Genomic DNA, 12,729 nt, shown 5'->3' on the forward strand with positions numbered 1-12,729 from the left:
CGGTGGTTTGATCCCTGGCCCCTGCATGCAAAATGTTGCAGTGTCCTTGCACAAGACACTAAACCCTGAACTGCTGCCGGTGTGTGACTGTGTGAGAATATTTAACTGATGAGCAGGTGGCACCTTGTACGGTTATCTCAGCCAGTCTGAGTTTATGGGTAAAGAGTGCCTGTGAATGGCTTTAAGTGACTGCTATGGCTAATAAAGCGCTGTATACATGCAGTCCATGTATGACTGTACCATATAATGGAGTGATGGTGTCCTGATCAGAGAATGCAGCTGCACTGTGTTGCATTCCGAGCCTGTCAGTTCTTTGATGTGGTAAATGGTTTGGTGGTGCGTGCATATTAGTACATGTTAGTGCAAATGAGTCCCTGTGTGTGTATCCCACTGGCTATTGACGCTGCCCTGCATTGCGCTAATACAGCGGTTACTGCTGGTAACACTGTCCTGACCCATGGGGACGTTGAAGAAGAAAAATCACCCACCCCTTGGAAGAATGACTTTAAAAAGTTTGGTGCCAATCTATTGATTACATGAGATACTATACAGGACTGAAAATGTCAACTTGCAATAGAGAAAAAGAGTCATTAGGATTTAGCATCTGGGGGCCATGAATGTGTGCCAAAAAATTTGTTGCCAATGCATTAAATACATGATGTGATATATGTTACTGAATTACTGCAAACTCAGGTCTGCTGATGGCTAGATGAAAAGTCAGGGGACCACCAAAGTCAGTAAGATTCATCCTCTGGGGACAATGAACATCTGTACAAAATATCATGGCAATCCATAGATTAGCTGTCAAGACATGTCCATAAAAAAACAAACAAAAAAAAACAACAAAAAAGGCAATGTTCTGGTGGCACTGGATGAAAAGTCTTCATCCACTGGGGACCATGAATGGCCATGCATGGTTCAGAACTAGCAAGATCTCCTGACTTTCTATCACCTTGGCAGCACGTCTTTTAACCTCCCACCATGAAATGTACTCTAACAATGACCCTTTGACCCTTGTTGCCAGCAGTTAGAGAAAGAGAATAAAGAACAATTGATCTAGACAAGGTCACCCCACTGGTGTGGGGAGAAGAGAGAGTTTTATTGTTTAGCGGAAATTCCAGGGCTTACCTAAAACCAGCCTATCAGAACATCTGCTGTCTCCACTGCAGGTGATAGGGGTGAATGTCAGGAACACTTTCCTAAAGAGAGATCCCCATGACACTAACAATGACTTTAACCAGCTGTGAACTTCAGGAATGAGGAAAGCAGAGCAGCACTTCCTTGAAACTGTACTATGCACTTGGTTCGACCAGGAAGCTGCAGGTTTGCAACCGGTGCTGCTTTGCTCCCTGTATTGTGTTACTCCTTTTATGTTTTTACTTCCTGCATTTTAATTGTTTGAAAGCAGTGCAATCTATAAATGTCATCTCCAAGTCTCTTCGTCATCCACCCCGTCCTCCCCAAGGGTTCGGAGGAATTCCACGACACTAGGTGGAGTCAATCATTGAGACGTCTTTACTTCCCATACATGCCGTGAACACAATGGGCCAGATCCCCCTTGGGTACGGGCTATAAAGGGAACATCAGAAGCCGCAGTAGAATAGTTACAAAAAGGTAAGCCTTCACGTCCGCGCAAATGAGTCTTGCGTCTCTGTGTGCTTCAAAAGTTTTCTTGGAAGTTAGTGCTGTCAAACGTGACAGTTTAAGTGTCGGATTGGGAGCCACAAGAACAGGATGTTCTTGCAGAAATTCACTGTTCCCACTACACACCTCATCTGATGTCACAAGTGACTGGAGGGTGGATCCATGCTCAAGGGCTGCTGAAATGCAGTGTCAGATATTAATGATTCAGTTCTTTGGGGTTGATTGTGAAAGTCGACTACATAATTAAATTATTAGATGAAATATGCACAGTAGCAGGGCAGATGTACATTTTCAGATTCAAGGAATGTGCCATCTAGGCAGACGAGTCTGTAGGTTTTTATCCCAGCATTTAGAGAAGATGTTAACCTATTGTAGTTTTTGATTGGAACCTAATTCCTCATACAAGTGAGCCTCGAATTCACTGCCATGGCTTTACTAACACTTCATGAAAAAGGAAGATGAGCAGCATTTGATTTGTCATTAGGCGTTCTTTTGTTCACAATTAGCATCCTCCTTTCCAGGTTGTTTACCTGACCTCATCAAGCAATTGTCCAACCTTTAAACTGTCACCTGCGCTCACAGTCTGTGCTCACAGTCTGTGCTCACAATTATCATCATCTCTCTAAAACCTCCCTTATTTAACCCACGCTGCCATTGTACACCACACTACTGTGGACATCAGGTGGTGTGAGCAGCTCCGCAGTTACCACGGCCACTAACACCTCCATATCCCAGCTGCTCGGCAGGTGACAGACGGTCGTGTGCGGCATCCAAAGCGTGCAAATAGACAGACTGTCTGAGGGCGTTCTCTGATCTAATCTCCTCCTCAATCTGGCACTTGGTTTTCTGCTGGGATGCCAGGTAAACATGTCAGATTTGGGCAAAGAAACCTTTGGAGAAGTTTGGAGGGCACCAAGCGGAGGGCTGCGGAGGAGACATGGGGGAGTGCAGGTGGTTGTGCACTGCCCTCTAGTGTTGAAACATAGGCAGTGTAGATTTAGTATGTATGCAAGTTTTAAATTTTTAAAGAGTTAGTAATAATGGTAAAGCTTGTGCTTTACGGAACAAAAAAATTGTATACACTGTCAGGATTAAACAATAAAAGCACTGACAAAACACAGAACATAAAACCATATAAAACAGTATGTAAAAAAATAAAATAGGCAATAAAAGAGGGATAGAAACTCCCTGTAGAAGTAAGTTTTGAGGAGTGATTTAATAGAAGGTACTGAGTTTACTAACCCAAGTCCATCAGGTAGGGAGTTTGTATCAGATTCAGTGCAGTAAACTCAAGTATGGAGTTTTTCCGTCAGTAGATCTGATGACGCATCTCACAAGCTCAGAAGAGCACTGATATATAGACTCTAGGGAGACATGAGGAAGAACTCTATCATGCTCTCCAGACTAAAGAGGCTTTCATGACCAAGACAGCGAGTCACATTTGACTTATCCTTCTAGATACACCATGAGCTGGAAACTGAGGACCTTAAAGGACTAGGCTGGAAATATTCTATCTTGTTCTTACTGTCAGAAAATTCTGTGAGAAGACCAAATCCAAGCAATCCTTCGAACAACCTGTACCATATACTGTGAAAAAAAGTTGTTTTTACAGTTAAAAACTGCCAGAATTCATCATAATAGATACGGAAGAACCTTTTCTACTATTACAGTAAAAGGATATTAATATTGCTGATTTCACAGTCAAGGTTAATTCAATTCTTTTTTATCTATAAAGGCCAATATCACAAATCAGAGGGCTTTACAGCATACAACATCCTTCTGTCCTTTGCCCTCACAGCGGATAAGGAAAAACTCTCCAAAAAAAAAAAACCCCTTTCACTGGAAAGAAATGATAGAAACCTCAGAAACAGCAACCGAGGGATCCTACTTCCAAGGTACGACCACGGCAGCAGCCCAACCACGACCCACGATCTAGGGGTAGCCGCAATTTGAGGGAACCTGCGAGACATTCGAGCACAAAGGCTCCGAAGAAGAAGAAGCAGAGTTAGTGACATGCAGTAAAACCAAGTTAGTGATAAGCATTAATAGGACGTGAATGTTAGCAAATGAAGAACCTTTCAGAATCTGAGAGAGACAGGAGAGAAGGGGCTCAGTGTATCATAGGAGGTCCCCTGGCAGACTAGACCTATATCAGCCATGACTAGGGGCTGGTCCAAGGCAAGCCTGAGCCAGCCCTAACTATAAGCTTTATCATAAAGGAAAGTCTTAAGTCTAGTCTTAAATATGGAGACGGTGTCTGCCTCCCGGACTGAAACAGGAAGATGGTTCCACAAAGGAAGAAGGTTACAGTTTGATTCTACATTTTACATATAAATACAAGATTGTAAATGGAAAACAGAAGACACTGTAATTAAATAAAAATTACTTTATTTTTTAAAATAAATGCATTTTTTACAGTCAGAAAACGAAGCAGCAGGACATGCACTGCTGCTCCTGACACTGGAGGCAAACAAAAACGTCAGAGAGAATAAAAACAGACTAGGCTTGGTTTTCTCTTACATCTGTTCACTTTTGCTGATTCGTCTCAAACTCCAGGGTCTAAACAATGTGAGTCTCCTTCATACGGACATTATTAAATGGCACACTTCAGCTGTGACAAAACCAGACAAGTAAGTGAAGTAATTTAAAAAGGCACTGAGCAAATCCAATTTGCAGCAAAAATTAAGTCACTGTCAGTCTACAGGATGAGCTAAAAACACAACTCAGAGCCACAAACTGACAGAAGAGGAAGCAGAAAATCAATAAAATGAAGCAGAAATGCAAAAAAAGAGCACATTGAAAAGGCATATGTAGTTGTATTTAAAAAAAAATTATAATATGTACTCGACAAATATCTTAATCAAACCTGGAGTTTGAGACTAGTGTTATCTTCATATATATATTCATATTTATCTTCATCTGAAAACTCAGTAAGGACACAACATAAGCAGGCACAATTCTGAATACTACATGTTGACACATGGCTTCCCCCCTCGTTTCTGAAAGGAAAAACTTCCAAACCCCAAAAAGCAGAAAAAAAAAAAACTGTACAATTCTATAAAACGTTTGTGTTTTTACATTAGTTACAAAAAAATAATACTTCATTTACTGATCCTTCATACTGAGGACAGAAGAAAAAAAAATGTTGCATATTCATTCTTCAAACTTGGTGACCTTTTGCTGGTGTGTAATGATAAAAATGATAATAATAATAATAATAATAATAATAATAATACTATATGGTGTGAGAGACAGAAGGGCGATTAAGTCAAAAGGTGGTACAAGGGAACAATGATCCCTCCTGTTAAGTAGTGCACATGCACTTAGCAATGAGACGTCGGGGTTTCAAATCTTTGGATGCAGTTTCAAACATGCTGTTGAGATGTAGCAACGTGTAGCTGTGGTCAGAACAGCAGACATAAACAGACATGTTTGGTGAAATGGTAATGCACTTTGGCACGTTATTTTTACATGCCAGGTCAGAGGATGAAAACACCTTTGCTGTCTAGAGTTGGGAAAAGATAATGGACATCTTGAAAAGTCATGTAGCTTCATGTTCGGTCTTCAAATAGTTTTTAAAAACAAGGGGATTAGATATTTTAAATACACATGAACACATGATCTACCTCCGTTCAAGGTCTTAACAGATGAAAGTTTTTTAACGGAACAGTGTTCAGGATTTAGGGGGTTTAGTGGCATCTAGTGGTGAGAACTGCAGATTGCAACCAGCTGGACCCTCTCTTGGTTAGAATTCCTTCGGTGTTTACTGTTCAGGACATTTTTACCGCATGGTGAATTATCCGCAGAGGTCTCTTCCTCTCCAAAACAAACATAGCTGGTGATTCAAACTTCTGATAACTCGAGATCCAGATGTTCAGGTGGATTTTACCAGGAGCTGAATTATCTGCAGTGGTCTCTTCCTCTCCAAAATAAACACACCAGCAAAAACACTGAATAAAGCAGTTTCATGTCATAAATCAGCGTTTCTCCTACATGTCGTAGATAGCCTGGTTATCCAGCACCTTCTTATGTGTGCTCACCTTATTGCTTATCTAGACGTTCGGGAGGTTTTTACCGTGAGACGAATTATCCACAGAGTTCTCTTCCTCTCCAAAACAAACAGACCTGGTGATTAAACAAGTACAAACACTGAATAAAGTGGTATCATGTTAGAAATCAATGTTTCTCCTAGGCTGCCTGACATGTTGGACATAGGCGGCTAGCTTAGCACACTGGAATGTATGCTCACCTTTCTCTTCTGGTAATTCAATGTGTGTTCACCTTTTCTCTGATAACCTAATATCCAGATGTTCAGGAGGTTTTTACCAGGATTTGAATTATCCACAGAGATTTCAACCTGTAAAAAGGCTGTAGCAAAGTGACCCACGTTTTAGAAACCGTTTAGAAATCGCTCTTGTCGCAGAGGGAATGCTAACTACGCAAATGGCCCTACCTAGAGCCAGAGTTCGGATCTCCGTACATGAGGACCCACTCCCTACGTAGATATAAACGGCTCTTTCTAAGATAACGAAACCAAATGATTCTTATTTTCAGGTGATTACATACTAAAGAATACATACTTGTTATATTATATTCCACTGCTGCCAATAGCTCCGCCTAAATGATACACATGGGACCTTTAATACTTGTTTTCAAGAAACATCAGATACACTCAACACTTGAACTAATGACTTTTCAAGATGAACATTTTTGCAGAAAGGACAGTTAAATCAATTGGAAAAGATTTTCAAACCCACAGCACGCTCATCCCAGTGCACTGAACTGTAGTGTGTTTCCAGACATGCTCGCTATTGAGCAGTCTATTAAATACAAAACAAAACTCACAATGTCACACCTGCCAGCTAATACAATGACAATTCATTAGAGAGACTCGACGCGGAGGAGACAATCGCTCTGGACGAGCTCTGAAACAAAGACGACAGACATCAAAAGCAAATTTAACATCAGCTTATTCATGAACAGGACTGTATAGTGTCGAAGTGCTTACATGTGACTTCAAAGAGATTAAACCCTTCATAGAGTGGATAGGATGGACATGTAGTGCTTTGGATTGGACTCTCTGATAAAGTCCGTCCTTTAGGATAAATAATTCGATATAACTGCACGTATCTGTGGCACTACGATTACAATACGTTTTAATGACAGTTTGATGTCAGCTCCTTCAGTCCAGTTCTAGAAGAGAGAAACAAAAGGCGGTGAAAGAACGAGTGAAGAGTGGACAAAAAAATATCTTTGGGATTAAATCTGGTGTTTGATTGGCTTTAAAGGGTTGTCATGGACGTAAGTTGATGGCCATCAGTCCAGGAGGAGAGGAGGCAGGCGGTCGTAGAGGAACAGAGGAACTTCCCGTTTCAGGTTTGTGTAGCTTCTGCTCAACCACAGGAGTTACGGTTCAAAAGTTCATCTGGACTGTGTTCACCAGAACATTAGTGTTGTAACAAAAGACCTTGTCAGCGTTAATGCAACAACAAAATAAACTACAACAATAAAATCGGTGTCAGCCATGGCAATTTTAGTGCTGCTCTGGACTCTTCAGCACAGCTCCAAACAATTAAACAGACTGAGATAAAGTAGAATAAAATAAACCCCATACACTGTGGTTCCACCCCCCCAAGACCCACCCACAGCCACTCCCCCTCCTGGCCCCTGACCTACAATCGTTGGCCCCTGGTGGTTCGGGGCAACTCAGACCCAGCCGCTGGTCAGCTTATAGAACATCTCCTCGTCTAGAGACTCGTTCTGGTCCTTGGCACGCGTGGACAGGAAGATGTAGCCGCCGATGAACTCGTGGACCACCTTACAGTCCACCTCGGCACAGATGAAAGACAGACTGGGCTCGTCTGCAAATTCAACCGTCACCTGAGCGCAGAGAGAAGCACATCAGTCATGTCTTTTAGCCTAAATAACCCATAATGCAGCTCGGTTGCCGACATTTCAATTGGAGATCTGGGTGTGTTATGCTAGTATGCTAGCCTCAAGTTGAGATGAGGAGCATGCTACAGGGGTCTGATGAGCTCACTTCATTTTAACCACAGACATTTTTCTTTTTCAAACTTGTAGTCTTCAACCCCAACTGACGCCAACTCAAGGCAAATTGTCAGATTTTTCGCAGCTCCCTCTTGAGCCAGAAAAGGCATTATAAAACTTTTCTTTTTCACGTATGCAACAGTACTCCCAAACTGTAAGGGAACTTTAGCCCCGTTTCCACTTTACACTTTTGGTATGGTACCTTTGGAACAAAAAGTAACCCTTCAGACATGGGACCTAGACTCTGGGTCTGTTTAGCGTTTCTACTGAAAACTGTACCCCTAAATGGGGGCGGGGTTGTTGTCACTCACTGGGGCGGGGCTTATGATGTGAAAAAATGGTGGCGTTCCCCTTAAATTGACAAATGGTTTCAGCTTGAGAGACAATATTAACTTCCAACACTGAATGTGAGTAGGCCGCGAAAAACCTAAAGTTAAAATGGTCGTGTTCAGTGGTTCCCCTACCATCTTGATCTCCCAGTTGACGTTCCACTGTTTCATGTTGCTGAAGCGCCAGGTCTTAATAGCATCTCCATTGTTGGCATCCATCCGGATCAAACGGTTGTAAGTGATGCCGATCAGCTCCTCCCGCTTTCCACCCTGGAACCTGCAAAGCAGAGGAAGACAATCAACTGTGAAATGAAAGAGCGCACATCAAATGAAAATCTGAGTCACTGTCAGCCCATAAAACAGAGAGAGTGGGCGATGGAGATATGAGTGTGAAGACACATCAGCTTACTTGGCGAGGAAGTGAGTGATTCCAAACTCAGGCAGGGACTGCCACGCCTGGATGAAGCGCATCTTGGCCTCAATCAGACTCATCTGGGCCACATTCTGGTGGGCTTCAAGGATCCGGGCTGAAATCTGACAAATACACAATCACACAGGTGACATTTTAGCGTGCTCCCACCACTTGAGGCTCGACAAACACTAACCCACTCTCCACTGTAAATAAATGCATCCCATCACCACACACAGAACCACCTGATGCGCCCAAATCAACACACAAACCCAGTGCGTAAACAAGCTGTGGCTAATTCCAGAAAGCCATCAGCACACACAGTGTCGGCCAATAAGCAGAGAGCTGTCACAGTAAAGGTCTACATCACATAGCTACAAAACAGACAGACAAATATAAAGCTACGAGGCCCCTGAGGAACCAGACTAAGGTTAATGTGCGAATGTGTGAGTGTGCATGCATGTGTGTATTCCCTTACTGGACCTACATCTTTTATAAAGCTGAAGCCCAACATTTTAATCAACTAATTTAACTAGAAGAGCAGCAAAACAGAGACATCGTCAGTAAGTAATCCATCACAGTGAACTCCCTTCAGCAACCTCCCACATGTTCCAGCCAGCTACTGATTAGCATTCATGAGCTTCATTGGAAAAAATCAAAGGTGGAGGAGAAACCAAAGCAAATATGGGTGTCAGGAATCAATTGATGAGTTTGATAATTTGTTCAGAAGCAACACTCTTTGACTTAGCAGTCCCTGTTCAGCTGCTTTATAATAAAATAAATAGAAAATATATGAACTTTACTGTGATGGATCACTTATCTTCAGCAAGTTTCTAGTCTCTCCCTTTCATATTTTCCAGACCGAAAAAGTAAAATATACTACTAAAAAAACACATTAAAGCTGCCATCAATCTAAAAACCTGTGATTTACTTCAATACATATTCAGCATTAATGTTAGGTATGTAGAAGTGCTGATAAATGGGCTAAAACATGCAAAAACACCTGCACGTTCCATTGACTTTATGTCAATTGCACCACCATTTGTCCCCACTAATGATGTAATGTAAAGTATAACACATAATACAGATGCCCGACTGTTGTTTCACTACAGTTATGCGTCATTTGCTTGTCTTGCGACACCCTGAAAACATTAGAGCTAGTGAAAGTAACAAACAAACGAACAAACATGGAGGATTCTAACTATTCTACTGAAACTACCAGCCACTATGAAATGTTATACCGCTGCACCACTTTTGGTTAGGTGTAGGGATGCACTGATACCACTTTTTTTCCCCGAGTACTCACATTTGGGTACTTGCCGATACCGAGTACCGATATGAATGCTTACAGTTCTAACAATAACTTTGAAAACATGTTTTATTTTCACTCCTCAGAGGGGTAAACCGATAGTGAAGCGCTTCAGGGGGATGTCGACGATATGAGTGTTCATCTTTACTTATAGTGTGTGTCACGAGTCTGAGAAGGGGGCCAGGATTGGTGGAAATAAAGAAGGGGCTTAAAAAGACTACACATGTTGAAAACTAGCACACCTCATGTTCTGCACAGTTACTTAATGGATTAGGTAAACTAAAACGGCTCGTTACTTGGAAAGTGCTATCCACATACTCATAGAACTGGAGTTACATCCAGGTAACTAGTCACTATTTTCTGTGAAGTGATAATGGCTGGAAATATCATGTTATGTCCAGTAATGTTACACTGAGAAGAAGAGCAATTTACTGGGCTTCGGTTATTTTTTGCGTCCGTTGCGTGTCTCTGGACATTTTTGCTTGCTTCTCCAGCGTTTGCGGCAAAGTTGGTTGCTGTTTCCTGCTAGCATTAGCAAACTCCTCGACCTCTGAATCGTGTTGGTTCTTTGGATGTTATATCAAATTGCTGATGAGCTATTTTCTCACTCTTTCTTGATAATTTAGCAGAGCATAGTTTGCAGACTGCTCTACTTTTGTCATCATGACAACAGGTTAAGGTCACACTGTTGTAAAGTGGTATTGGGTGCTGCTGTAACAGAGTCGTTTTATGAGTACTATTAGTACAATAGCACAGTATCGGACAAAGACCTGATACTGTTATTGGTATTGGTGCATCCCTAGTTAGGTGAAGCAACCCAGACACAAAAAGTGTTCAGAGTTTAGACAAACATGCATAAACATGTATCTAAGGCTTGTAAAGGCACCCAGTGGACACATAACTCAACTTACCAAGTCCCTGATATAGCCTGGCTGAAGATGGGAGGTGGGGATGGGAGAGGGGCACAGAGGAATGAAGGAGATGCATACAAGAAGAGAGGAAAGAAAGAAAGATAGGACAAAGAGAACAAGCAAGTAAGATCAATGTCGAGGGAGGAAAGATCCAAAACGATAAAGTAGGAGGCCACAACTGTAATAACAGAAACAAAGTGGGGCTCTGGAGTCTGGAGGTCATGCAGTATTCAGCCACAAGAGGGGGACAGAGTACAGCGGCAGTCAGACTCTTGTTTGAAGGGGAAAGAAAGAGGTTACACAACATTTGTGTGGTTTCACATTACGGAAGTAGGCACGGGAACTGTACATTTTAGGTCTAGATAATGGCTGTTTATTGTTAACATACTTTCACAATGAGCCATTAAAATTATCACACAACTTCCCCTTTCATCCACAGGGTGGCGGTACGTGCCTAAAGCACCAAGAGGCACCAAGCTGTAGGAGTGCCATGTCTTCACACTCCAGGAGTTTATTATTGTGCCTTTAATGCTTGTTTTCTTTTGTGTAAATGTATCAATTCGGCCAGAGACCACACTGGTCAGAGTAATCTAAAAATTCCTGTGTGTGTATCCGCTGGGAGCTGCTGCACGGAAGTCTCCTCGGACTCGTCTCGCAACAGGAAGTCCAGTTTTAGTAAGGTGGGGAGGGGGTCGCAGATGACCGAGGTTGAACGGGCTTTTCCCAGACAGTTTTCCCGCGCAGCATACTCAGGCACGGCTCATTTCCTGATGCCCCAACGTCCACTCAAATGAGTACACATGTGTGCATTCACATACTGTACATATGCCACTACTCTTTCATGTTGTGTGCCTGCTAGGGATACCCCCTGTCAGACTGGGATAATGAGTGAGACTGGAGCCAGACCAGGAAGAAGTATGGCCCCAGTTGGACACACACCCTGCAGAGCTAATACCCCTAAAAAGGCTGAGTCCTGCCCCCTGTTCAAGTTAGCCTCTATTCTAGGCAGTGTGTTACGCCACAGAGGTTTTTTTGTCCCCATGTCTTTCTAAAAAAACAAACACGATACTGACTTTTTTGTCCATATTCTAAAAAAACAGAAACTGTCTGCCCATGTCCTAAAGTGCAAGGGTCAGCGAAAACTGAGCAGCTCATGATTTCAACTAAGATAAAACAACAATTATCATGTTAACTGTAGTTCCCGTGAGGTTTTAATAGCATGTACATGGGTCATGGGAGCATGGGAGTTTTTGAATGCTAGAAAAATGATAGTTCGATCTTGATTAAAATGCTAAAATATCACTGTCCAGCTCAGTCTTTTAGTGAAGAATATATTTAGGAAACCTCAATGTCATGTTTCAGCTTCTCAGGAAAACTAATACAAGAAACCCTCTATGGCAAAAGCAGGTTATAGAGATGCAAATGCTAGTGGAACCGAAGTTAACCAAGCCAGGACTAACATACTGGCACCATGACGTAGGTTAAACCCACAGGTTGGCTGGTGTAAATGGGTCAATGTGCATTATGTGACCTGGCTTTGTGAGCCTTTCTTAACTTAAACATGGATTGGTCACTCCTCGGATTTATCAAACAGGCTTTACTGTACGAGAATGTGAATTAAATTCATGTAACTGACCCCAACTATATTTAATGGATTTCCCTACTGCTAAAAAAGTGATAAAGTTAAGACGTGGAGAAAGAGGGAACTGAATCTTCATTTGGTACTTCTGTAATTTTAGATTTATTCTCATTTTTAGCAGCACTGTTTGTGCAACTGAAGTTATGGACTTGACAGCAGTCCCATCTTAAAGGGTCCACCATGACCTCAATAAGACCACATCATACTCACATTTGTTGTGTTGCTGGAGTATTAAAGGATACATTCAGACTGCTGCTAAATCAGTTTCTCAAATCAGATCGCTAATACAAACTGTCCGCATCGTTATTTGTATGTGAAGACACCAAACTGGTGTGTCCTCCAGACATCATGGGTTGCATGGGTTGCTGTGATATTGACATTAGAGTCAGTAACTATGTGGCTACACTGGTAACAGCGCTTTCCAACACGGAAGCATGAGA

The 12,729-nt window shown here is 42.1% G+C and overlaps 1 protein-coding gene across 4 annotated transcripts in view; it reads right to left on the reverse strand.

Moving 5' to 3' along the window:
- Positions 1-4,015: 4,015 nt before the first annotated feature.
- The window catches only part of fermt2 (FERM domain containing kindlin 2), a 62,471-nt gene continuing 53,757 nt past the window's right edge, over positions 4,016-12,729 (reverse strand). For 2 of the 4 annotated variants that reach the window (XM_033642514.2, XM_033642517.2), the window contains 4 exons: positions 10,651-10,671; positions 8,431-8,555; positions 8,157-8,298; positions 4,016-7,524 (listed from right to left, as the gene is read on the reverse strand). In XM_033642514.2, coding sequence (XP_033498405.1) covers positions 7,351-7,524; positions 8,157-8,298; positions 8,431-8,555; positions 10,651-10,671 — 462 coding nt within the window. In that variant the 3' untranslated portion in view covers positions 4,016-7,350. The remainder of the gene's footprint in view (positions 7,525-8,156; positions 8,299-8,430; positions 8,556-10,650; positions 10,672-12,729) is intronic. The other 2 variants (XM_033642516.2, XM_033642518.2) reach the window with 1 other exon arrangement.

Source organism: Epinephelus lanceolatus, chromosome 15 (genome assembly GCF_041903045.1).
Source record: "Epinephelus lanceolatus isolate andai-2023 chromosome 15, ASM4190304v1, whole genome shotgun sequence".
Lineage (NCBI taxonomy): Eukaryota > Metazoa > Chordata > Actinopteri > Perciformes > Serranidae > Epinephelus > Epinephelus lanceolatus.